General features: G+C 41.7%; 1 protein-coding gene across 2 annotated transcripts in view; it reads right to left on the bottom strand.

Moving 5' to 3' along the window:
• The window catches only part of SYNE1 (spectrin repeat containing nuclear envelope protein 1), a 606,430-nt gene that overhangs the window by 168,979 nt on the left and 409,628 nt on the right, over positions 1–27,823 (bottom strand). Inside the window, exons 99-105 of one of the 2 annotated variants that reach the window (XM_060205315.1) lie at positions 19,339–19,470; positions 15,720–15,829; positions 8,405–8,564; positions 7,409–7,540; positions 7,015–7,170; positions 5,867–6,076; positions 4,247–4,348 (exon numbers count right to left, since the gene is read on the bottom strand). In XM_060205315.1, coding sequence (XP_060061298.1) covers positions 4,247–4,348; positions 5,867–6,076; positions 7,015–7,170; positions 7,409–7,540; positions 8,405–8,564; positions 15,720–15,829; positions 19,339–19,470 — 1,002 coding nt within the window. Of the gene's footprint in view, positions 1–4,246; positions 4,349–5,866; positions 6,077–7,014; positions 7,171–7,408; positions 7,541–8,404; positions 8,565–15,719; positions 15,830–19,338; positions 19,474–27,823 lie in introns of both variants that reach the window. The other variant, XM_060205316.1, reaches the window with a different exon arrangement.

The following is a 27,823-nucleotide window of genomic DNA, read 5'->3' as shown; positions in this document are numbered from 1 at the left end:
ACCTTTCTTTGGATTCTCAGATCTAACAAGCTCCATTCATGCACAAAATTCTCATGCAAGCAACTTTGGTTCTCTTGTCCTAAATGCAAATGCACAATGATGGATTTTCATAGACCCGAGGGAAAGACAGAGATCAAAAGACAGGCAGGCAAGTAAAAGCAATTTAGAGAGAAACCAATTATACAGGGAACTTTTTTTTTTTTTTTCCCAGAGAACTACTCAGTTCTGGCTTATGGTTGTGTGGGGGATTGAATCTGGGACTTTGGAGCCTCAAGCATGAGAGCCTCTTTGCATTACTATTATGCTATCTATCTCTGTCCACAGAGAAAATAAATGTTTAATCAAAAATAATACTATATCAAGAGAGATTGTTAAAGGAAACTGATGTATTTAAGATGAGATAACAGAATAAATATTAACAAAGGAGGACCATTCAGAGATCCAAAATGTAGAGGGAGAGAAATGTTGGGGGAAGATGAACAGAGGGCTCTACACTCCAATTCCATCAAGAGCTGGGTTCCATCCCTGGGTCTTATCTCTAGGGGGAAAGCTTCACAAGTGGTAAAGCAGGGCTGTAGGTGTCTCTCTTGTCTCTTTCCTTCTCTATCTCCTCTTCCCTCTCAATTTCTTTCTCTGTCTCTATCCAATAATGAAAAATAAATAAATATTTACAAAAAGAGAAAAGAATAAAAAAGAACAAAAAAAAAGAGAAAAAAATAAAGGAATGACATTCAGAAGTAGCAATAGATGTAGGTATGACTTGGAAGAGAGGGAAGAACCACAGAAAATATGGGCAAATATATATATATATATATGGTTATAGAAATACTAGTCAACCAATATCTGTGACCTTGCAAGAACCACTGTAGTTTCCAGTGGAGAGAATGGGGTTGCAGAACTTGGGCTGTCGGAACAGTGTGGAATTATACCCTGTTATCTGGTAATTCTGTAAATCAATAATAAAAAGTGGAAAAATAAAGAAAACTGGCAAAAGAGAGAAAAGGAAATGTCTCTTGAGAAGGAAATTAGAAGACTGAACTAGAACATCCAAAATTCGTCTACAGGGAGTTCCAGAGAAGGAACAAATGCAAGAATACACATTATTAAACAAATCATTAGAACATTCTCCAGAATCAACCAGGGAGAGCTCAACAGTCCACTGAAACTCCAATTCTGTGGTAAAATCAGCCCTCTCCACTCTCAGAAGGCTAGAAATGGACCTACCTTATGACCCTCTCCTGGGGATATATCCTAGAGAACCAAACGCACTCATCCAAAAAGATCTGTGTATATCTATGTTCATAGCAGCACAATTTGTAATAGCCAAAACCTAGAAGCTACCTAGATGTCCAACAGCAGATGAGAGGCTGAGTAACTTGTAGGATATACACACAATGGGATACTACTCAGTGTTGGTATGCATGAGACCCCTTCTGTTTCATTTGGTTTAAATCCCCCCTGCTTAACACTATTCTATTTACATAACCACTTCATTCTATTTACATAACCACTGTTAACAAGTTCCACCCTCCCTCCAGGGCATTTGTGGTTCAGTGATAGGATTCTTGCCTAATCTGTCCCCTCTTTGTCACACTCTGATTTTCACCAGTCACTTTTCTCTCCACCCTCTCTATGTCACATCCTGTTTCCACCTTACTTGGCAAGTATATATAAAGACAGCATTGTGAGTTTTACGGTACTGTACTTTGAGTTTAACTTAGCTCGTCTTAGATTGTGTTGCGTCCTGCATGAATAAAGAGATACTGCCTACAGCTCAACCATGAGTCCCTGGTCGTCTGTTACCCGCCCGTGCCCATGAAGCCAGCCCGGAGAAAACAACATAACCCGTCGAAAACAACAACTCAGTTATTAAAAATGATGTTTCACTTTCTTCACTTCATCTTGGATGGAACTTGAAGAAATCATGTTAAGTGAGATAAGTCAGAAGCAAAACGATGAATATGGGATGATCTCACTCATAGACAGAAGTTGAAAAAAACAAGATCAGAAGGGGAAACACTAAGCAGAACCTGGACTGGAATTTGCATATTGCACCAAAGTAAAAATCTCTAGGGTGGGGGAGGGGAAGGTTCAGGTTTTGAAACATGATGGCAGAGAAGGATCTAGTTGGGGTTGAATTGTTACGTGGAAAACTGGGAAATGTTATGCATGTACAAACTATTGCATTTGACTGTCAACTGTAAACCATTAATCCCCCAATAAAGAAATTTTTTAAAAAAATTGACGCTCTCCAAGACAAGTTATTGTGAAATGTCAGAACACTAGAGCTCCTTGGAGTTAGAAGCACTTGCTGTTCCTCAAATCAAAAACGGAAATTAGAAAACTATAGAGCCAAAATTCTCCAAGAAACTCAAGTCCAAAGTAAAGTTCTCTACCATGTTCCAGACAGATGGCTTAGTGGTAGAACGCAGGGCTTGCCTGCATGAGGGCCTGAGTTAACTCCAGCACCACACATGTCAGAATAACATTTGAGTCATTCTCTCACGTTAAATAAGTATGTAAGCAGATAGACAAATCTTTTAACAATAGTCTACCAAAACACCATGAAGCTATTGATTAAGTGTAGGCACACAGGACATTTTTAAACATGCAAAATGCTGACTAACTTCTTTCTCCGCAACCCCTTTCACTCACTGTGAGTTCACTGAAACAGGGTGACCTGCTTCCTTGCTGCAATGTGCCAAGTTGTAGACCATTCATGCCTTTGTTCTTACTGCCCTCTTTACTTGGATAGTTTTTATACTGAAATGTCTGGTCCAAACTTAAATAAATAAATCCTCTTTACAAAACCTCTCCTGGGGGCCAGGCAGTGGTGCACCTGGTTAAGTACACACATTACAGTGAGCAAGGACCTGGGTTCAAGCCCCTGGGTCCTCCCTGCAGGAGGAAAGCTTCATGAGTAGTGAAGCAGGGCTACAGGTGTCTCTCTGTCTCTTTCTCTACCTCCTCCTTCCTTCTCAACTTCTCTCTGTCTCTATCCAATAAATACATAAAACTCCCCTGAACCTCTCCTGCTGGACACTACAAAGCCTTTTTTTCTTTTTCTTTTTGAGTCAGGGTTATCGCTGGGGCTCAGTGCCCACACTATGAACCCACTGCTCCTGTGGCCATTTATTACTATTATTATTAATAGGAAAAAGAGAAACTCAGAGGGGAGGAAAAGATAGAAATATAGACACCTGCAGACCTGCTTCACAGCTTGTGAAGCGACCCCCTGCAGGTGGGGAGCCAGGGGCTCAAACCAGGATCCTTACATGGGTCCTTGAGTTTCATACTATGTGTGCTTAACCCTGTGAGTCACCACCCAGCCCTCTACAAAGCCTTCTTCATACCCATAATGTTTCATTTATTTTTTTAAATTTATTTTTATTATATTTATTTATTGGATAGAGACAGCCAGAAATCTAGAGGGAAGGGGGAGATAGAGAAGGAGAGAGACAGAGAAACACCTGCAGCTCTGCTTTCCCACTTGTGAAGCTTTCCTCCTACAGGTGGGGACCAGGGACTTGAACCTGGGTCCTTGCACACTGTAATGTGAGCACTCAACCAGGTGCGCCACCACCTGGCCCCCCATAATGTTTTACTCAAATGCTTCCCATGACTTTCTGCCACATAGCACTGAGACTCATAATTTACCTCGCTGTCATGTAACAGTGTTACCACCCATCATTGACACCTTTCTGTACCTCCCATTTTCAAGTTCCACACAGGCATAAGGGTAGCCCAGCCAATTCTCCAAACCGGGCTCTTAAAAACAAAACACCTGAGATTCAGGCGGCAGCGCAGCTGGGTTAAGCGCACATGGCACAAAGCGCAAAGACCAGCGTGAGGATTCCAGTTTGAGCCCCCGGCTCCCTACCTGCAGGGGGAGTTGCTTCACAGGCGGTGAAGCAGGTCTGCAGATGTCTATCTTCCTCTCCCCCTCCTCTCCCCCTCTCTGTCTTCCCCTCCTCTCTCCATTTCTCTCTGTCCCATCCAACAATGACAACATCAACAATAACTACAACAACAATAAAAAAAGGGCAAAAAAAGGGAAATAAATATTTTTTAAATCTTAAAAACAAAACAAACAAACAAACAACAACAACAACAAAACGCCTGACCCACAAACTAAAATGCACCAATGCTCTAAGAAGTTACTGCTCTTCCGCACAATCTAACACTTCACGGTGGATCATACTGACTCTGCATTCACTGCGCTATGGGAAAAGGCAGTTGAAAATACCTCTATCTGCTCCGCCACGGGCTGTTCAGACACGTTTGCCGGTTTCTGCAGAATGAGGTACTTGGTGTCAGCCATCGATGTGAACAGCACCTTCAGATCATTCTAAGGAGGCAAATGACAAAGACACATAGTGCAGAAATAGCAAAGTCAAAAAAACAGTGGAAAATGATGCACAGAAGCAGCACACAGGCGCAGGAGTTTAATGTTCAGAAGATTCAAGAATGTCCTACAGAGAGGACAAAGGATCCGTTACCATCAACCCACCTAGACTTCCAGAGAATGTGCTACAAAAGTCTTTTTTTTTTTAAAAAAAAATTATTTATTCATTTATAATTAGAGTAGAGACAGAGAGAAATTGAGAGGGGAAGGGGGAAGACACAGAGAGAAAGAGACAGAGAGACACCTGCAACCCTGCTTCATCACTTGTGAAGCTTGCCCCTCCCCTGCAGGTGGGGACCAGGGGCTTGAACCTGGGTCCTTGCGCACTGTAATGTGAGCGCTTCAACAGGTCTATCACTTCCTGGCCCCCTACAAAAAGTCTTTCCAATGCAGTTCTAACAAAACCAAAGCATGCAAATAAATAAATACCTTCTTGCTTTGTCTGAAGCATCTGTGCATGTTTAAACATTACAGCAAAATATTATGCTATTGATTTCCATGCAAAACAATTTATTGCCATTACTGTGTTTGGGGAAAAAAAAAACATAACAGAAAAAAAAAAAAAAAAGATTCCTTTTCCTCCCTCTTCTTCCTCTCTCTTTCCCTCACTTTTTTTTTTTCAGTTTTGTTTTTTTTTTTGTCACTATGGTTATCTCTGGGACTTGATGTCTACACAACATATCTACTGCTAGCTGCTGGCCATTTTCTTTTTCTTTTCGTTAATAGAGACAGATAAAATCAGGGGGGCTGGAGGGGAAGACTGATATCTGAAGTATTGCTTCAACCCTTGTGAAACTTGCTTCTTGCAGATGGGCACTGCAGATTTGAACACTGGTCCTTGTGCTTGGTAAAGTCTGCACTATACCTGCTGTACCACCCCTAGTTCCATTTCCCTCACTTTCAAGGAACTTTCCCAAGCTATAAAAAGTCACCTAGAGGGGCCAGGCAATGGTGCATCTGGTTAAAGGTACACATTACAGTGCATAAGGACCTGGGCTCCAGCCCCAGTCCTCACCTGCAGGGGAAAAATTTCACAAGTGGTGAATCAGGGCTGCAGGTATCTCTGTTCCTTTCCCTCTCTATCTCTACTTCTCCCCTCAATTTCTCTCTGACTCTACCTAGTAATAAAATAAAAATATAAAGAAGCCATCTAAAATCTTGGGAAATAATTCCTTACCACAATATGTTATTACTTTGTTTTCAGAGCTAACCCAGACAGCTCATAGGGGTACTATCAGAAAGATAGTTCCCATGCATTTGAGCAGACTGGAAAGAAATGAAGTGTCTATTATCTACAAAGTTTAGAACACTAGCTTATCTCATGAATACTTAAGCATACACACATATACTGAGCAACACAAACATTATTATAAATAAGCAAAAAAAAAAAAAAAAAAACTAGTTTCTGGCATCCTTTTTTCAATAAACAGATTGCATCTCTTGAGAGAGATGATGTCCTACCTGGAAATTGAGTATCTGCTGAAGTCTCTCCTTCATCTGATGACATCGCTGATTTATGACAGAATCCAGCAAAGATAACCTGCTTTGGAGACACCCCAAGGTGTCGTCAATAACTTCTCGGTTGTCACCATCTTCTGGAAAAGCTTGAGAGAACAAATTCTTGTTCTTATCCATCTCTTCAGACATTTCCTTGATATCTTTGGCAAGCGTCTAGGATCAACAAAAAAGAAACGTCTTTTCAATGATTAGATCCATGAACCTAAATTTAAACCTAGTCACTAGCTTACAGAAAGCCTGCTTTATCTTTCCATTCGTGTGTATCTGTTTGTTCTCATTGCATATGGTGGGAGAGCAGGGCCCTGTTCAGCTCTGGCATATGGTAATGCTGGGAATCAAACCTTTGGGAGGCTCAGGCATGCAAGTCTGGAGTGATACTACCGCACATCTCCCCAGTTCTGCTCTAATTATGTCTAACACAAAGTAAATTACCTTATGCACTTCTGTAAGTTTTAGGCAAAGCTGATGTTGACAAGATTTTTCTTTTCTTTTCTTTCTTTTTATGCCTCCAAGGTTATTCCTTGGGGCTCAGTGCCTGCACTACAAATCCACTGCTCCTGGACGCCTTTTTTTTTTTTTCATTTATTTGATAGGACAGAGAGAAATTGAGAGAGGAAGAGAAGCAGAGAAAAACCAGCAGACTAGCTTCATGGCTTGTGAAGTGAATACGGATTTCTACCCCAGTCCTTGCACTTCATGCCACAATGTGCTTAACCCACTTGGCTGCCGCCCGAACCCCCCCACCCCTCTCTATTCTAAATAAATAAAAATACTTTTGAGATAACTTTTCACATTTACACTTTTTTTTTTTTTCTTTTACCAGAGCACAGATCAGCTTTGGGTTATGGTGGTGCCCAGGACTGAACCCAGGATTTTGGAGCCTTAGGCTTGATGGTCTCTTTGCATAACCCTGACACTATCTACCCCCACCTAATAATTCTTTCCTAAATTATGCTGCTTGGAAATACACCTAGTTTGGGTTTTCATAGACCTGATTTGTGCTTAACCTTCTTCATCCATTAACAATGATCAGTCAGTAACAAGACTCAAACGCTTTGTCACAGATTCACAGACGCCCACTGTGAACTCACCTCCTGGTTGTAGAGACAAGTCTCCGTTTCTTCTGGCAAAAGCGCTGTGGCCACAAACAAACGTTCTTCGACATCATCCAACCATGTAGACGTAGCGGAGACCCCATCATATAATTTCTGTTCCAGGTCACTGCTCTGCCTCATGGTCCCTCCACCCTGAAAAACCAGGGACAGTGGGAGGAAACTTAGTGCTTCAGAAATTCAAGGACTCACACCAGAGAGGCAGGTATGTGAGGAATGCAGCCACCCCTTAAAGTCCAAGGCAAGAGGAAATGTGGTAACATGAAGGTGACCTTTAGGCCACGAATATCCTGTTGGGTTTCAACAACCCAGGCATAGGAGAGGAGCAAGTTCAAACACTAAGCTCACAAGCAAATGCACATCACAGCCCTACCTGGGAAGATGCCTCCTCCAAGGCCTGATTCAACCCATCCAGCAAAGAGGTCACTGCAGATTTATCCTGGACTGTCCCTTCCCCTTTGTAGAGTGGCACTCCAGCTAGGAGCCTATTTGGCCTGTTGTAAAGCTGTAAGACAAACAGAGGTAGCTTATTTCAGAACATTTGTGCCCTGGCCAGGTTTTTTTCTGTACATGAGGTGCTAGAAAAAAGGGGAAAAAAACAAAAACAAATAAACAACAACAAAACTGTCCTTCTGAGCATTTTCACTCCTGATGTCCAAAGGAAGTAAGACACATACTTGAATCTGAATTTGACCATTTGAATGGCATGTGGGAATGTTCATGAAGGTAATGTAAGCTGGGGTTTCAGCATGATAGCAAGAGAAAAAGTAGTTACTTGAGAAAAGAGCAGGTAATGGGTGAGATACCCTGCAATGCTGCAGGCCCACTCTGGATGCATCATGTGAGAAGTCCTGGGTTCAACCTCCAGGACCATGTGGGAGAACCATGGACAACACCAGGAGAACCCCAGGAATGGTGGGATGGTGGGATGGAGCTCTGATGTCTCTTTCACTCTTGTTTCTCTACACACCCCATGACTTCCTAAGGATCTCCAATAAAAACTGGCCTAGGGAAATCAGTAAGAAGTCTATCACAGGAATGAAATCTGGGATTTATCCCTTGGCACTACATAAATAATTTTAAAGAAGAATAATGATGCCTTGGGTGGTCTGGAAGGCAGCGCAATGGATAAGGCATTGGACTCTCCAGCAGGAGGTCCTGAGTTGAATCCCCGGCAGCACATGTACCAGAGTGATAACTGGTTCTTTCTCTCTCTCCTATCATTTCTCATGAATCAATAAATAAAATCTTTAAAAAATAATAATAATTCCGTCTTGGTTTGGACTTGATGATTACACATCCAGGTTCCCTTAGTCTAAACGCTACATCTTTCATGTTCGTTAATATGAGAAAGCAAAACACTTGGTACCACTTGCTCCTGTTCCTGTTCCAGAACATTCTGCAGTAGCTTCTGCTTGGCACTAAATTCTTGGTGTAAGTTTTCCCATTTCATTCTCATCTGGTCTTCGGCAGGTGATTTCTCCCCTTCCATCCTCAACTCCTGGGATAACACATCAGGGTTTTCGCTACTAGAAGAATAAACAATCGAAGTTTACAAGTGTGCCACCGTAAGGTGGTAAGTTCCAGATAACTCACCATTCCGACTAGATCTGACTTCTCAAATTGAGACCTGATTATTTCAGTCATCGGTTCACACTTGAAAACTATAAATTAACATAGAAAAATTGAGACTGACCATAACACAAGCATCTTCTTAGTTGTATTTTTAATTGGATGTTGGCATGAGCACAATAATACTGAAGTATTATTTCACTGGAGAATACAGTGAAAATAGCTCCATATGAAATAGAATGCCCTTGTAACTTCTAGAGTTAGAAAGCTATGTGTGAGTACACCAATAGCCTCTGATGCGTTGTCCCCAAATTAAATTAAACCTCCTAGTAATGCTTTCCAGTGCATTGAGTGTTTACCCGGAGTTCTAAGTAAACCTTATGGACCAGGTGAAAAGGACATGGGCTCAGGGTGAAAGACATAACAAGATACCATGGAAGGAAGGTAGTGCAGTCTCTACTTTGAACACAGCAATCTTAAAATGGAACCGGTTTGAGTCTCTGCTACAGTAAAGCAAATAGAGGGTGGGGGAAGATAGCATAATGGTTATGCAAACAGACTCAGGCCTGAGGCTCCAAAGTCTAGGTTCAATCCCCAGGACCACCATAAATCAGAGCTGAGCAGGGCTCTGGTGTTTGTCTCTCTGTATGTGTGTCTCTCTCTGCATCTCTCTAAAAAAATAAATAGGGAGTCGGGCTGCAGCGCAGCAGGTTAAGCGCAGGTGGCGCAAAGCACAAGGACTGGCATAAGGATCCCGGTTCGAACCCCGGCTCCCCACCTGCAGAGGAGTCGCTTCACAGGCGGTGAAGCAGGTCTGCAGGTGTCTATCTCTCTCTCCTCCTCTCTGTCTTCCCCTCCTCTCTCCATTTCTCTCTGTCCTATCCAACAATGACAACAACAATAATAACTACAACAATAAAAAACAACAAGGGCAACAAAAGGGAATAAATAAATAAAATAAAATAAAAACTTCAGAAAAAAAATAATAAAATATTTTTGAAAAAAGCAAATTTAGAAATACTAGTAATTCACTGCACTTCTCTTATCTCAAATATTTCATCATTATAATGAAAGCAGTGTCTATCTTATAGAATCATGCAGTTAAAGTTTGGGGAGAGGACTGGGAGATAGTCTGGTAGAGCACATGGCTTACTGTGAGACCCTAAATTCAACCCCCAGCACCACAATGGAGCTCCTTATGGAATTCCATGGGCTGCAGAATGATATTTTGACGTATTTCCCTGCCACTCTCTCATCAAGTTTATTAAATTAAAAAAAAGTTCCAGGGAGGTCATTTGGAAGAATTGAACATGACTAAAGACCTCACTTTCTTCCCTGCCATTACTTAAAGTCTGAGAAGTTGTATGTAACATCCATATCCCTGTCTGGCAAAGAATGCCCACTCAATCAGTGAGACTAATGATAAAAATTTAGGAAACTCAAATTCCAAGATATCCTGATTTTTCAGGAATGTTAAAGTCTTAACTATAGAACCACCTGAAAGACATTTTAGATAGTATTTAGCAAACACACACACACACACACACAATGTAATGAGTTCATGGGATTCACAAAAACTATACACTATGCTATGAGTCAATTATTCTCCAGATAAACATAACATTTTTTGTCAAGTTTCTATTGTCAGGGAGGTAACTCAACAGGCAGAGCACAGGACTGCATGACCGAGAATCTGGGTTCAATTCCTGGCCCCACATAACTGAACAATGTTTTGCTCTGTCTCACTAAAATAAACAAGAAACCTTTCAAAATTCTGAGTTGTGGCTTTGTTAAGAATAAATAAATAAGTGAACAAATAAATACAAAGTTTTGATGGGGGGGGGTAAATATGTTGGGATAAGACCTTATCTTTAAGTCTATACACCAAGAATTCCAACACTACCATAGAATTTACAGACTCTCTCCCATCTCTGTACCTGGAGGCAAGTAAGAAGGTCAGCTAGTAATAGAAACAAACAAACAACAACAACAAAAAAAAAACCATTACACCAAAACAAACATCAACAATGTGCTTGCCCATCATAAAAATACAGATGAATAGGGGGCTGGGCGGTGGTGCAGCAGGCTAAGCATACATGGTGCAAAATGCAAAGACCGGCTTTAAGGATCCCGGTTCAAGCCCCCGGCTCCCCACCTGTAGGGGGTCACTTCACAAGTGGTGAAGCAGGTCTGCAAGTGTCTGTTTGTCTCTCCCCCTCTCTGTCTTCCCCTCCTCTCTCCATTTCACTCTGTCCTATCCAACAACAATGACAGCAGTAACAACTATAACGATAAACCAGAAGGACAAAAAGGAAAAAAATACAGATGAATAAATGACTTAATTTTTAATGATCAAAGATGTGTAATTTTTAATAATTATAAAACAAAACACCGTTAAACAGTTAGGAAAGAACTTCATATGTTTATATAGCATGGATGGACTTAAAAAAAAAGTATATTTGAGTGAGAAAAGTGCCATTACAAATTGATACCTCTAATTTTGTCTAATATATTAGTCTACAAAATTTTTGGTGTGTACATGTGTTTAACTAATTAATTAAAAATTGCCTCCAGGGTTTTTGCTGGGGCTTGGTGCGTGCACTTCGAATCCACAGCCATTTACTGGATAGGATGGAGAGAAATTGAGAGAGATGGGGAAGACAGAGAAGGTGAGAGAGAAAGATAGACACCTGAAGACCTGATTCATTGCCTGTGAAGTACCCCCTTCCCCATGCAGGTGGGGAGCTAGGGGCTCAAACCAGGATCCTTCAGTGGGTCCTCGCACTTAGTACTATGTGTGCTTAACCCAGTGCACCACCAACTAGCCCCGCCATTTGTTTAATCTTAGAAATAAAAGTGCTAAACTCCTCATGGAATTTCATTTCATTGTGCTCTTTTGAGGTGGTCCACAGTGAACCATTAAAATTATTATTATTATTTTGCCTCCAGAGTTACCACTGAGGCTTTGTGCCTGCACCACAAATCCACTGCTTCTGGAGGTGATCATCCTCTTTCCGTTGCTGTTGCTGCTGCTGTTGCTGTTGGACAGGACAGGAAAGAAATTGAGAGAAGTGGGGGAGACAGAAAGGGAGAGAGAAAGACACCTACAGACCTGCTTCACCACTTGCTAAGTGACCCCCTGCAGGTGGGGAGCTGGGGACTCAAACCAGGATCCTTAAGACAATCCTTGTGCTTTGTATTTTGTATGCTTAACCCAGGGCACCACCACCCAGCCCCTGAACCATTAACTTTTGATGTATTGATCCGTAGTATAAAACCAAGGGTATATACTACTTATATAATACTTATACCCTCATTTTTGGTAAATCAGTCTTAAATTAGAATTAGAGCAGCATCTTTCGTTTCTCATGGGAATATATTCTTCTTTGCCTAAATCAGTAAATTTCCAGTGGATATTTTCTTAGGTATCTGGGAAGGGGCCCTCCATCATCTCTCCTGTTAATACAGTCCTTATTCTTCACACATTCAGTTAGTTTCATGGCCCATGAAAGAAGTCATGTCCTCAAGGGAGTCGGTCTGTAGTGCAGTGGGTTAAGCGCACATGATGCAAAGCTCTAGGACCTGCATAAGGATCCCAGTATGAGCCCAACCCCCTCAGCTCCCCACCTGTAGGGGGTCACTTCACAGGCAGTGAAGCAGGTCTGCATGTGTCTATCTTTCTCTCCCCCTCTGTCTTCCCCTCCTCTCTCCATTTTTCTCTGTCCTATCCAACAGTGACATCAATAACAACATCAATAATAATTACAGTAAGAAAACAACAAGGGCAACAAAGGGGGAAAAAAAGAACAGATTTAAAAAAAATAAAGTAAAATTAAAAAGAAAAAAGGGAGTTGTGTGGTAGTGCAGCGGGTTAAGTGCATGTGGCATGAAGCATAAGGACCCATGGAAGGATCCCAGTTCAAGCCCCTGGCTCCCCACCTGCAGGGGGGTCGCTTCACAGGCTGTGAAGCAGGTCTGCAGGTGTCTACCTTTCTCTCCCCTCCTCTTTCCATTTCTCTCTGTCCTATCTAACAAGGATGACATCAATAACAACAATAACTACAATAACAATAAAAAACAACAAGGGCAACAAAGGGAAAATAAATACATAGATATAAAAAAATTTTTTAAAAAGTCATGTCCTCTCAAAAGGGTCTCCTAAGATAAACTAAATAACCACTGAGAACCTTAGAAGGTCAGTGAACAAGTGAAAGACTTGATATAAGTGACTTTTCCCCCGAGCAATGTTATTTTGTTCTTTCAAAAGTATATATTTTCTTTCTCTTGGCTTCTGCATGTGACTTAGTTCACAGCTGTGTATTTGCTTGGTATATTTACCGAAGCCTGAAATATTTAGCTTGAACTGCAATCAACTGGATTGAAAAGTGGCTTTTCCAGAAAAGTAGTATAAAAGTTAAAGAATTCATAAGCAGTTTTTCAAGTGAGTCTTGTACAGAAAGCCAATACTACACCACAAATTTCTCTTAAAAATATTTTTCATATTGGAAACAGCAAGTTTCAGTTGTTTATCTTTCCTCTGGGACTTCTCCAAAGCTAAAGGTCAAGGCAAGAAAAAAAAATTATAGTAGGAGAGACAAGAAAGATTCCTGCTGTTGCTTTTTACAACCACAAACATGATACAGAGGCAATATGTGTATGACTGCTTTCTAGAATAAAAGTTTGATAAAATAAGAAAATGGATTGAAAAAATATATATGCGCATTCTAGAATAAGTAGAAGCAATAGAAAATAAAAAGGGAAGTCAAGTCTCAACTCACATTCAGCATGGAAGGAAGAGCATGTCTCATTTTGAATTTACACAGACAGATGTATGGACTTGTTGGTATTTTTCAGCAAAGTGGACAACAGAGACTTTTAAAAATTTCTCCAGCTTGATCATAATTCTTTTTTTTTAATATTTATTTATTTCCTTTTGTTGCCCTTGTTTTATTGTTGTAGTGATTATTGTTGTTCTTGATGTCGTTGTTGTTGGATAGGACAGAGAAAAATGGAGAGAGGAGGGGAAGACAGAGAGGGGAAGAAAAAGATAAGACACCTGCAGACCTGCTTCACCACCTGTGAAACGACTCCCCTGAAGGTGGGGAGCCAGGGGCTTGAACCGGGATCCCTACACCAGTCCTTGCACTTTGTGCCACCTGTACCTGACTCCCTCTATGTGACTCTTAAGAACATTTGAAATTCTCCAAATTCCTTATTTGTTTCTAGCTTTTTACTTTGTTTCATTTAAGTCTTTTAATCCTTACTCAAATGAAGACTCAAAGTTCAATGAATTCACATATAGACCAAATAGAAACGGATCATTATAAGGCCCTGGGAAATGTCACAGTAGATAGACCCTTGGAATCTCAAGCATGAGGTCCCAAGTTCAACTACCAGCCTCCTGTGTACTAGAGTTATACTAGAGTTATACTCTGATTGCCTCTCTCTCTCTCTCATTAACAAATACATGTTATTTAAAATGAAATTGATTATTATTTTTTTAATCAAGATATTGCCAGGGAGATAGCACAGAGATTAAACAATAGATTTCTGAGGTCCCAGATCTAGTCCCCAGCAGCACTGTAAGCCACAGCTGAGCAGTGCTCTGGTAAAAGTAAATAAATAAATAAGTAAAACAGTGAAGTGAAACATAAACTAGGCAAAGTATATCACAACAAAGCAAAGGACTTTGGGGAAGGAGGGAAAGGGATGGGATGAAGGGGGCCCTAGGCTGGGGAAGCAAGTGGCTCACTGGCCCTGCAAAGAGGGAGATGATAGATAGTGTCTATCTATCAAAAACTACACTATAGGGCGAGGGTAGATAGCATACTGGTTATGCAAAGAGACTCTCATGCCTGAGGCTCCGAAGTCCCAGGTTCAATCCCCTGCACCACCATAAGTCAGAGCTGGGCAGGGCTCTGGTGTTTTCCCCTCTCTCCCCTCTCTCTCTCTCTCAAAATTAAATAAGTAAAATATTTTTTAAAAGACTACACTATAAACTATCAACACCTCAATAGAAAAAAAAGATTGGAAAGATAAATAATGATAAACAAAAAGCAATAAAGATAAATAAATCAAGATCTTTAGTAGGGCACATACATTCTTTTTTCAAAATGTCAGGTGAAGACACATTCTTGTAGAATAAATGATTTGCAGTTACAGCTTCATTTAGAAATGTCATGGGTCTAATTTTTCATGTGGTTCTCATATGATTTAAAAAAATAAATGTGGGGAGTTGGGCGCAGCGGGTTAAGCGCACACGGTGCAAAGTGTAATGGAACATTGTAAGGATCCCGGTTCGAGCCCCTGTCTCCCCACCTGCAGGGGAGTCACTTCACAGGTAGTGAAGCAGGTCTGCAAGTGTCTGTCTTTCTCTCCCCATCTCTGTCTTCCCCTCCTCTCTCCATTTCTCTCTGTCCTATCCAACAACAATGACATCAATAACAGCAACAACTACAACAATAAAACAAGGGCAACAAAAGGGAATAAATAAATATTTTTTTAAAAAGGAAAGGAAAAAAATGTAAGCTCACAGGGAGGGAGATGACTCAACTGACAAGGCACTGGACTTACATACCTGAAGTTTCTGAGTTTAATCCCTGAGAGCACAGGTCCCAGAGTGAGGCTGTGACTTTCTCTCTCTCTCTCTCTCTCTCTCTCAAATGTAGTAAATAAAATAAATCCTTTAAAGATCATATTTAAACAAAAAGTAATGTGAGCATCTTCTCTGGACAGACATGCTGAAGATGCTGGAAAGGGCACAATTAAATCCAAGTGAAGTCCACCTCTGCTCTGCAACAAGACATTCAAAATGCAAGTAAATATCATGGATGGGGCATGGCAAGAGGATCCTCAAACTTCTGCAGATGTAGGCCATAAACTCCTGAGTGAGAGGCTCCTATTTGTTCAAATGTCAGGAAAACAAACCAGGGTGGAGGGTAGATAACATAATGGTTATGCAAATAGACTCTTATGCCTGAGGCTCCAAAGTCCCAGGTTCAATCCCCCGCACCACCATAAGCCAGAGCTGAACAGTGCTCTGGTTAAAAAAAAAAAAAAAAAAAAAAAAAAAAAAAAAGGAAAACAGACCAAGGTAATATCCTAATACGTACCCCACACAAGCAGAGGTCTCTACAGCAGAATGCTGGGTGAGAATTTCCTCTCCACGGCTGGCCACAGATCTGAGGAGGCTCTTCTGCTCTGCTAACTCCAGCTCCAACTCCTGCAGCAGAGAGAGGAGGAAAGAGAACACCATTGTTCCACCGTGATGACTAACCAAAGCCAAGGCAGTTATGTCTGCAGAATCCTCAGGGAACTTTGTTTTTCTATCTAATTTTATTGTTATTTATTTACTTATTTATCTGCTTATCTATTTAGTTATTTATTTAACTGCCATCAGGGTTATAGGGGATAGATGCTGGCTCTATGAATCCATGACACCAAGCAGCCATTTTTTTTTCTTTCTATTTTATTGGATAGGATAAAGAGAAATTGAGAAGAGAGGTGAAGAGAGAGATACCTACAGTCCTACTTTACTATTCCTGAAGAATTGCCCTTGCAGGTAGGGGTGGGGACTAAAACTGGGGTCCCTGCACAGGATTTGTGTGCCACTACTCACGTTGAGAACTCTTTTGTTTTAAGTGTGTGCATTTCTTTTTTTTTAATTTATTTTCCCTTTTGTTGCTCTTATGGTATTTTTACTGTTGTATTTATTACTGTTGTTGATGATGTTGTCGTTGTTAGATAGGACAGGGAGAAATGTAGAGAGGAGGGGAAGACAGAGAGGGGGAGAGAAAGATAGACACCTGCAGACCTGCTTCACCGCTTGTGAAGCGACTCCCCTGCAGGTGGGGAGCCGGGAGCTCGAACTGGGATCCTTATGCCGGTCATTGAGCTTTGCACCACGTGAGCTTAACCTGCTATGCTACCGCCAGACTCCCAAGTGTGTGCATTTCTTAAACGAGCTGAGCAATGCTCTAGTAAGTAATAATAATAATATGTGCTCTGGTAAAAAAAAATAATAATTAAAAAACAAAAAGAAAATAACTGAAGGGGCCAGGCGTGGCACACCCGGTTAAATGCACACATTACAATGCCCAAGGACCCAGGTTCAAGCCCTCAGTCCCCATCTGCAGAGGGTAAGCTTCAAGAGTGGCGAAACAGTGTTGCAAGTGTCTCTCTGTCTCTCTCCCGCTCTACTCTTAATTTCTTTCTGTCTCTATCAAACTATATATATATAATAACTGAAAAATCTTAGGGGAAAAAAATCAAAAGGAATATATATATATATTCTTAAATTTTTTCTGTCTCTATCCAACCATATATATATATAATAACTGAAAAATCTTAGGGGAAAAAATCAAAAGGAAAAGTTTTCTTTCTTTCTTTTTTTTTTTTTTTTTTTGCTGGACAATGGTGCCCCCAGGTGGCCTAAGAGGAACATTCTTACAAGGTCAATGTTACCATGAGCTGGGAAAGAACCTTTAGAACAGAAGCTCTTTTTTCTTTTTCTTTTTTTTTGACTGGAGCACACTGCTCAGCTCTGGTTTATGGTAATGTGGAGGATTGAACCTGTGACCTTGAAGCCTCTTTACATATCATTATGTTATCTACGCTCGCCAGAGCAGGAGCTCTTTTTAATTCTCCACTTACTCCATCATTTGAACTGCCAGTGACTCCAGCTTTCCGTTATTCATATGTGGTCTGACTTTTTGAGAGAAATATTTCCAACACTAATATATAAAAATGCTAACCTTGTATCCTATTTTAGGTTTCGAAGAAATAGGCCATGACAAATTTCACGTACTCTTACTTATCAAAGTTCATTGGTTTCGGTGTGAAACAATGTACAACCCAATTCTGTAATATCTACTTGCAAGGAAGAAATAAACTTCCTTTTAAAGTATTTTATGTAATTGAACAGAAACAAACAGAAAATGAGAAGGAGGTGGGGGCCAGGAGGTGGCGCACTTGGTACTAAGAGCACATAGCACCAAGTGCAGAGACCATGCAAAGATCCTGCTCGGAGGGCCCTGGTTCCCCACCTGCAGGGGGTCGGGGTCCCTTCACAAGTGGCAAAGCAGGTCTGCAAGTATCTATCTTTCTCTCTCCCTCTTTATCTCCCCTCCCCCTCCTCTAGGAGAAGTGGATTCAGATAACCCTGGAGGCTAAAAAGACAAAACAAGAAAAAGAAAGAAAAGGAGGAGAGAGTGGGAGGTAGAGAGACACACCTGGAGCCCTGCTTCACCACCTACAAAACTTCCCACCTGCAGGTGGGGACCAGCGGCCGGAACACAGATTCTTTTTTTTTTTTAATATTTATTTTTTAAATCCCCTTTTGTTGCCCTTGTTTTAATTGTTGTAGTTATTATTGTTGTTATTGATGTTGTTGTTGGACAGGACAAAGAGAAATGGAGAGAGGAGGGGAAGACAGAGAGGGAGAGAGAAAGACAGACACCTGCAGACCTGCTTCACCGCCTGTGAAGCGACTCCCCTGCAGGTGAGGAGCCGGGGACTGGAACCGGGATCCTTCCGCCAGTCCTTGCGCTTTGCGCCACGTGCGCTTAACCTGTTGCGCTCCTGCCCGGCTCCCAGAACACAGATTCTTACACACCATAATGTGTGCACTCTACTGGGTGCACCACTGCCTGCCCACCCACCCCCGGGGACCAGTGCCTGCATGATGACCTCACTGTTCTCAGTGGCCATTTTCTCTCTCTTTTTATTTTATTTTATTGGGCATTAATTTTTTAAACATTTTTATTTATTTATTATTGGCTAGAGGTAGAGAAGGGTAGATAGCATAATGGCTATGCAAAGAGACTCTCATGCCTGAAGCTCCAAAGTCCCAGGTTCATTCCCCTGCATCAACATAAGCCAGAGCTGAGCAGGGTTCTGATTAAAGAAAAAGAAAAAAAAATAGAGCTATAGAGAAATTGAGAGGGGAGGAAGATAGAGATGGAGAGAGACAGAGAGAGATGGACCAGCAGCCCTGTTTCACCACTTGTAAAGCTTTTCCCCTGCAGGTGGGGACCAGGGGCTTGAACCTGGGTCCTTATGCACTGTAACCAGGTGTACCACCGCCTGGCCTACCCCTTGCCATTTTTTCTTTTATTCAATTTTTTTTTAATAATAGAAAGAGAGAGAGGAGGGAGGGAGAGAGAGAGAGATAGGGAGAGAGAGAGAGAAAGAGAGAGAATGGAGAGGGAGAGGGGACTGGAGCTGTGCTCTACAGCCTGTGAAGCTCCCAATTCTCTTCTGATCAGGATCCGGGACTTGAACCTGGGTCTTCATGTGCACGGTAATGTGAGTGTTCTTTTGTGTGTGCTACCAGTCAGTTCCTGCTCTTTATAAAAAGACCACTGAATTTAGATTTTCATCAATTCTCAGAGACCTTTCTGAAAATCTTATTAGAAAACTTTCTCAAAGTGGGACAAATACGAAAACAACACGGATCTCCAAGATGAGGCAGAATGTCACTGTGCTGCTCAGAATGTCACTCCTGAATGTCCCTTGTGAGCTCTGACTCTGAGTTTTCTGCAGGAACAGACTTTAAGATGGTCAGTCATCTCGGTAGTCACAAGGATATCCATGCTTGCGTCTGTCCAGAGAGAAAGTACAGGTTCTGGCTGTCTTTAGTTACAGAAGCAGTTTCAGTCCCTCTGAAACATTTGTTCCTCAGGGTGTATTCCTGGTTTACCGACAGTCATGGAAGGATGGGCAGAGCCTTACTTTCTTCTGCTGGAGGCTGCTCTCTCGTTGCTGTGTCCACATGGTGCGTGCTTGGGCCAACCATTCCTGGACACCTGGGCTCTGAGCAGCGCTGAAATCCACTTCATTCTCCTCCTTCTCTTGCGTTGTCCCCTGCTTTTCATGAGGCAGAAATTAGAGCTCATACTATTCATAGGAAAACTTTAACCCAACAGCACAGAGACAACATTGACTCCACTGGGATGTAAAACCACATTAACAACTACAAAAAAAAAGTATGGCAATGGGAGTCGGGCGGTAGCGCAGTAGGTTAAGATCACGTGGCTCTAAGCTCAAGAACTGGCATAAGGATAAGGTTCCCAGTTCAAGTGGTGAAGCAGGTCTACTACAGGTGTCTATCTTTCCCCCTCTCTGTCTTCCCCTCCTCTCTCTATTTCTTTCTGTCCTATCCAACAACAATAACATCAATAATAACTACAATAATAAAAAACAAGGGCAACAAAAGGGAATAAAAATATTTTTTAAAATATTAAATAAATAATGTTTGAAAAAATTAACGCTCAATAAAATAAAATAAGAATATAACTATATGGGTCCTGGAAAAGGATGACAGAGAACCTAGAGGGGGTTGTAATATTATGTGGAAAACTGAGAAATGTTATGCATGTACAAACTATTGTATTTACTAGTGACTGCAAAACATTAATCCCCACGGTCCGGGAGGTGGCTCAGTAGATAAAGTACTGGGCTCTCAAGCAGGAGGTCCTGAATTCAACCCCCAGCAGTGCATGCACCAGAGTGATGTCTGTTTTTTTTTTTTCTCTCTCTCTCCTCCTATCTTCCTTGTGAATAAATAAATTCTTTAAAAATAAAATAAAATAAAACAATCCCCCTAATAAAGGGAGGAAAAAAGAAAAAAATTAATTATTTTTTTTTAAAAAAAGAATTTGACTCTAAGGCAAGCAGAGAAGGTGTGTAATCCAGATTCCTGCTGGGCCTCCACACACAGGGGGAACCTTTGGTATTCTGACACCTTTCTCTTTTCCTTTGAAAAGGGGGACTCAGAGTGGTGACACCCCAGCAACAACAATGCACACACACATACACACACACAAAACATTATAGATCTCTTTGGAGTCTTTTTTTTTTAATTGCTCACTAGGGTCTTGAACATAAATGACTCTACTGCTCCTGGCAGACACTTTTTATCCCTTTATATTTCAAATAGAAAGAAGGAGAAAGAGAGATACCCCAGCACCTCTCCATTGTTCTTGGAGTTTTTCCTGGTATGATGCATGGTACTCCCATGGTGGTGGGCTAGAGAGTAGAACCCAGGATGTGTCCAACTACCGAAACTCAATTCGCAAGCACTTAAACAGGCTGAAAGCCTTATCCCAAATCCTAGTCTATGTAAACTAAGCCATCCCACTGGATTTAAATCTTTCCTAGAACTGAATTGAAAAGCAAACAAGTGCATCTGTTTTTCATATGCGTATAGGTTATTCAATACAATAAACAGATCTATAATGTGGCAAAACTTTTTGAGCTTTTCTTTCAAAGCTATGACTGTCAGAACATTTTGAGAAGTCTTTTACCACATCTGGTTAACATTTTACAAATGTAAAAAAAGAAAAAAAAAAAGCCTTTCAAGTGAAGTTATATAATAATTAAAGAGGAAAGATCCCAGAAAAGAAAAATAATGCCTTCACTCTACTACCACCAAGACCAGACCCCACTACCAGGTCCTGTCATCACTGGTTTTTATTGAATTTGGCTGAAAGAGAAAGACAAACATAGTTAAATCATAACCTAGGCAGGAGTTCATTCTTTTTACTTGATTATTCTGATGGGATTTGAAAGGTTCTAAAAGGCTACACATCAAAATAGAATTATTCTGAATGAAAGTCTTTCAACTTGTGTTCTTACACACCTTAATAAAATCAATTCACTAAGAACTTGCTTTATACCCAATGTGCGTCAACCGTTATGTCAAACCCTGGGCATATTTCTACCAAGAGAGAAGCAGAAAATGGTTGTGCTGAGGAAACATGAAATTAGTTAGTTGTTTTATTTTTATTATTATTTTTTTTAAATCAGAGCACTGCTTAGCTCTGGCTTATGGTGGTGTGGGGAATTGAACCTGGGACCTTTGGGCCTCAGGCAAGCATAAATCTTTTTTGCATAACCATTATGCTATCTACCCCACCCCATGCAACTAGCTAATATGATAAATTAAGATACTGAGAAGACCTACAGGGAAAGGTCAAGAGTCAGGAGGTAGTGCAGTGGGCTAAGCGCACATGGCGCAAAATGCAAGGACCAGCGTAAGGATCCCGGTTCGAACCACCGGCTCCCCACCTGCAGGGGAGTCGCTTCACAGGCAGTGAAGCAGGTCTGCAGGTGTCTACCTTTCTCTCCCCCTCTCTGTCTTTCCCTCCTCTCTCCATTTCTCTCTGTCCTATCCAACAATTATGACAACAATAATAACTACAATAATAAAACAACAAGGGCAACAAAGGGGAATAAATAAATAAATACTAAAAAAAGAGAGAGAGAGAGGTAGCTCAGTGGTAGAACACAGGACTCAGCATGAGGACTCAGGTTTGATCCCTGGCACTATGTATGCTAGAGATTAGCAGTGGCCAGGTTTTTATGCACTTTCTCTCTCTCTCTCTCTCTCTCTCTCTCTCACACACACACACACACACACACACACACACACACACACACACACACATTCCCTCTCCCCCCCCTCATAAAAATAAAGAAAATAAAAATACCTTTAAAAAGGAGGGAAAAAAACAACTAGAAGCCAGCAAGATGGTTCACCTGGGAAGGTGCCTTGCTCAGCATGTCTACGACCCAGGTTTGAGTTGGCTTCATTTGGCACCAGAGGAAGTGTCAGTATGACCGAAGTGCTCCCTGTTCCTCTGTGTGTGTCTCTCTCTCTCTCTCTCTCTTTTTAACTGCCACCAGTGTTATGGCTGGGGCTCAGTGCTTATACTATGAATTCACCATCCCTGGTAGTCATTTTTCTCTTTTTCACTTTTTTTTTCTTTTCATATGATACGACAGAGAGAAATTGAGATGGGCGAGGGAGATAGAGACACCTGCAGCACTGCCTCACCATTTGTAAAGTTTCCCCCTGCAGGTAGGGAGCATGGGCTTGAACCTGGTCCTTGTGCAGGATAACATGCACCCAACTGGGTGCTCCATCACCTGGAACATCTCGTCTCTTCTTTCTACCCCAAAAAGTTGGCCTGAGCCATGAAAACCCTGATGACAGGAACTACAAAGAAAAAGAAACTAGAGGGAAAGATAGAAAGTAAAATCAGAGGCCGGGTGGTGGCACACCTGGGTGGGTACATATGTGATAATGTGCAAGGACCTGGGTTCGAGCCCCCAGTCCCCACCTGCAGGGTGAAAGCTTTGCGAGTTGTGAAGCAATGTTGCAGGTGTCTCTCTGTCTCTCTATTTCCTCCTTCCATCTTGATTGCTGGCCGTCTCTATCCAATCAATGAAGATAATAAAAAAATAATTGAAACAAAAGGAAAGGAAAGTCAGTGGTCTGGGAGGTGGCGCAGTGATAAAGCATTGGACTCTCAAGCATGAGGCCCTGAGTTCGATCCCTGGCAGCACATATGCGAGAGTGATGTCTGGTTCCTTCTCTCTCCTCCTATCTTTCTCATTAATAAATAAATAAAATCTTAAAAAAAAAAAGAAAGTAAAATCAAACAATAAAAACTGTACTTCTCTGTGCACCCTTTCCTTCCCCTGAAAACTAAGGCAGACTCCCTAGGATGAAGTAAGAAAACTTAACTACACACTGGCTGACAGCTTGTAATTTGGACAGTGTGACTGAACAATATGACAAGTCCTTCCCGAGAGACAATCACTGCTAGAAAATTGTGCAGATGCAGTCACATCTGCCATGTGGTCCCCTCAGGCTACTGCTAGTTCCCGTGAGAGTTGGGACATTCTCGGAGTGCCTGTTCAGCCATGTTGTGCCCTCAGGGCATTATCTATATCCCCCTGATATTTGGAGTGCTCTGGTTACTCCTCCCCCCTCCCATTCTGACGAGAGTTATCATCCTATCCTGGAGTGCTATGGTTACTCCTCCCCCTTCCCATTCTCATGAAAGCTACTCCTATAAAAGCCCTTCATTTTCCACACCTCGTTCTCTTGCCAGCACTTCACTCAGGTGTTCAGATGCAGGAAAGGTTACTGCGTGAGGCGGCCATTTTCACTACCTCCATGTGGTCCAACCTGCTTCTCTAGCACCCAACTCTGAGGTGCCAGCGCAAATAAAGATTTATGTTTCCTCTTCGCTCCGGACCCCTCCTCTCTCTCTTCTCCAAGGCCCGTGCTCAACAACAAATCACTTAACTTGGATTAGACAAGAAACATACATTTATACTAACGATTTGGGAGTCCAGACTGGACAGAATTGGTCAGTCTCCACTGCAAGCTAGAGTCCTTCTTGACTGAGAATCACTGAGTCACTTGTCTCTTCATTACCATGCTAATAAGAACATGCACCGATGACATTTCTTTGTCATTTTCTCTACATGAGACGTATGATTGAATACACCCTGTAGATGACTCCATATGTCCACCATTTCTCACTTATAAATATGCATGAGCCTTCCTGGAAGAAGTTTAAGTCTGTAGACTTTTACATTATTGTAAAGTAAGGTCAAACCCATCTTTCCTCTTTGGGAAGCTTATGCTAGAGCCTATGCTGACCCAGCTAGCTTCCCCACTTAAGTTGTCTCCTTGTCAATCAATATTTGTTTTCCTATTCAGTTGTTCCTGGGATTTGTAGGTGATGAAAGTGGTAGGCAAGGACTTCTCAGGCTGGTGTGAGAAGGCATCCTTTGTCAGAGGATGCACTGAGTCCCCGAAGATGCTCTTGACATGGGAGCAGCTGGTGCAAAGACCCTCCAGGGGAAGGAAGTTGGCACCTCAGAAAGAGCAAGAGCTTGGTCCCAGGTAGCTGTGGAACAGAAGCACTGCTCCCTTTACCCTTGTGAGAGAATGTTCCCAGGGCTTGATAGTCTGGAGAACTCTCAGAAGGCTAGAAGTGGACTTATCCTATGGCCTTGCAATTCCTCTCTTGGGAATATATCCTAAGGAACCAAACACACATATCAAAAAAAAAAAACAACATAAAACAAAAAACTATGTATACCTATGTTCTTAGCAGCACAATTTGTAATAGCCAAAACCTGGAAGCAACCAAGTGTCTAACAACAGAGGAGTAGCTGAATAAGTTGTGCGATATATACAAAAAGGAATACTACTCAGCTATTAAAAATGGGGAATGCACTTTCTTCACCTCATCTTGGAGCTTAAGAAATCATGTGAAGTGAGATTAAGTCAGAAACAGAAGGGTGAATATGGGATGGTCTCACTCACAGGCAGAAGTTGAAAAAACAGATCAGAAGGGAAAACACTCAGCAGAACTTGGGCTGGAGTTGGTGTACTGCACCAAAGTAAAACCCTCCGGGGTGGTGGGGAGGGTTCAGATCCTGGGATATGATGGCAGAGGAGCCAGTGGGGATTGAATTGTTATTCGGAAAACTGAAAAAATGTTTCACATATACAAACTGCTGTATTTTACTGTTGACTGTCAACCATTAATCCCCTAGTTAAGAAAAAAAAAAACAAACAACAACAGACCGAGATTGAACTTTTCCCTATTAACCCCTTATGCCCTGTGAATCAAGATGAAAGATTCTGCCACCACCACTCACCCCCACGCCCCAGTGCTTTTGAGTTAAACTCCATCAAAAAGAAACAAATTCATTAATTAAACCTATTTTAGAAGAAAACAGGCTTAAACTGAGGCAGAAAATAGATGCGTAACTCCTTAATATAACCTGCACTCAAGTTTCTCTTGTTGTCTGATGACAAATGGGGCAGTTGCTGCTGGTGCCCCCCACCCCCACAGGCTGAGCAGAGCAGCACCAGGGGCCATCCCTTGAGATAAGAAGGCCTGCACCTGGGGGAGGGACCATTCCAGCCCAAGATAAGTTCCATATCCTCTTTTGCCTAGTTGCTTTGCATCTAAATAACACGTTGATTTTTTTTTTGACACATCCCCTTAAAGTTCTTTCATCTTGTCCTGCTCCTTTGAAATGAAAATGTCTCGTGGAATAACCTGTTGAAAAATGCTATTTAAACTTGTGCTGTTCCTTTGTTGGGGCAGGGAAACTTTCTGAAGAGATTCAGTTCTCCTGCCCACTAGGGTAATAAACTCCTGTCTTTCTCACCACAACTTTGGTTTAAGCTTCGTGTTAGGGTACAATTTATGCAACGAAACTAGAGCTCTGGACGGCAGGCTCCACCATAACGTAACCCCTGACACAGGGCTCCAACCTCTTACAGAAGCGTCATTGTTAAACCCATCAGTCTAGAATTTCCAGATCATTTCGGTGAGGTAATCTACATTGATATATCTCCTGTGATTTGCCCACAGGGACTACGCCTGGCCAGAAGTAATCTCTTTTTAAAATATTTATTTATGTTCCCTTTTTGTTGCCCTTGTTTTTTTTTTATTGTTGTAGTTATTGTTGTTGTTGTTGTTGATGTTGTCATTTTTGATAGGACAGAGAGAAATGGAGAGAGGAGGGAAGAAAAAGATAGACACCTGCAGACCTGCTTCACAGCTTGTGAAGGACTCCCCCCGCAGGTGGGGAGCGGGGGCTGGAACAGGGATTCTTATGCAGGTCTTGAGCTTGGCTCCACCTGTGGTTAACCCGCTGGGCTACCGCCCTTGTGCTATTAACATGGCTCATCCCCTTTCTGACTGTAAATAAACACATCTGAATTTCGTGCCATCTTTCTTCTTACTACATTGCATGTTGCAGTCAAGAAACTTTTCATAAAGCCAGCGAGATCTCTAACCGTATGGGCTTTTCAAAAGCAATCTTTGGGGGCCAGGTAGTGGTGCAGCTGCTTGAGCACCTGTGTCAGCATGTGTAAGGCTCAGGGTCATGTCCCAGGTCCCTCTACCTGCAGAAAGAAAGCTTAGTAAGCCTGTGGGTCAGGGCTGTGGGTGACTCTCTTTCATCTTCCCTGTCTATCTCTCCTTCCTCTCTCAATTTTTATCTGTCCTATTAAGTTAAAAAGAAAGGAGGAGGAGGAGAAAGGAAGGAATAAGTGAGGGAGGGAGGAGTGAACTTTCAGTGCAGGGGCCAAGCCCCAGTGATAACCCTGGTGGCATTAAAACAAGCAAACAAACAATTTCTGCATAACACAGTTTCTCTGCTTCCAAGAAGGCACCATCCACCCAGAAAAAAGCTCTGAAAGCTTTGACTCTTCCAGGTCAGCATGAAGTAGCAGGTCACAAGGGACTGGCAGGGAATGACCCCAAATAAGTCAGAGCTGCAGCCCAATCAGAGCTTCCCAGCTGACAAAACAGCAGCCTTGGCCCCAACCCCACTGAATCCTCTGTGGGGTCCAGCCACTTCCTCTCTGCTTTGTCCACCAGCAAAGCTTTGCTGTTCAGAGCCCTGCTCCTAACTGCTGCTGCTCAGGTTCCTATTGTCTGACTGAGAGCTCTTCCTTCCAATTCTTCACACCCAATCTGCACTTGGAAACAGGACAAAGCCCATGTCAGTTTACAGAGAGCTTAACCCTCTTTACATGCACAGACACATGTTCAGATTCCAAGGCTTAAAACCCAAGGAAGAGTCATATTTCACAAATTAAATCTATAGCCTGAGGAAAAAAAAACCCAAAATGGATTCAGCATCAAAGGCAGCTAGATGACTATGTGATTAGATTTCAATTTTTCAGTGAGTTTTTCTCTTACTGATTTAGTCATTTGGAAGCATAACACTTAGACCACAGGAAGCAAAAAAAAAAAAAAAAGTCTTAAGACACCAGCTCAAATATCACCCTATCCTCCCCCTCGGAGGAGAAGGTGGATACAGAGAGAATAAAATAATAGTAATTATCCTGAGGCTTGATAAACAGCCTTCACTCCTATCCAGGGGTTGGGAAGTAAGGCTTGGGTTCCTAAAACCCCCCACTGGGTGGGGCTACATAAGTTATTATTATTATTATTTTAAATTCTAGAATGCCAACTCATTTTGTCAGGAAGATTCCTAGGAAGATTAAGGAGGATTTGGGGAACAGTAAACATTAAACAAAGCAATTCTTCATAATGCTTTTCATCTGTATATAGGACAAATTGCTTTGCTCCTTTGGTAGGAGATAAAATATGAAAAAAGACTCAAGACTCCTGATGAAGATACCACTAAACTAAAGAGATTACAGGCCCTTCCCCAAGTCCAAATTCCTTGTAAGAGAGAACTATTTTAGCCTTGGCTGTTGGATAAGTCTAGTAAGAAAAGAATGAGCTTAATAGGTAAAACCACTTTGCAGATAAGAAGTGACAAGGAGCTCTTAACACAAGACTTATCAGTTTTCCTGCATCAGTCAAGCTCCAAGCATAGCAACACCAATTTCTCTAAAAAAAAAAAAAAATGTTTTTAA

The sequence above is a fragment of the Erinaceus europaeus genome, chromosome 13 (assembly GCF_950295315.1).
Source record: "Erinaceus europaeus chromosome 13, mEriEur2.1, whole genome shotgun sequence".
Lineage (NCBI taxonomy): Eukaryota > Metazoa > Chordata > Mammalia > Eulipotyphla > Erinaceidae > Erinaceus > Erinaceus europaeus.
The sequence above is the reverse complement of the archived record's forward strand: the minus strand, read 5'-3'. Positions and strand labels throughout refer to the sequence as shown.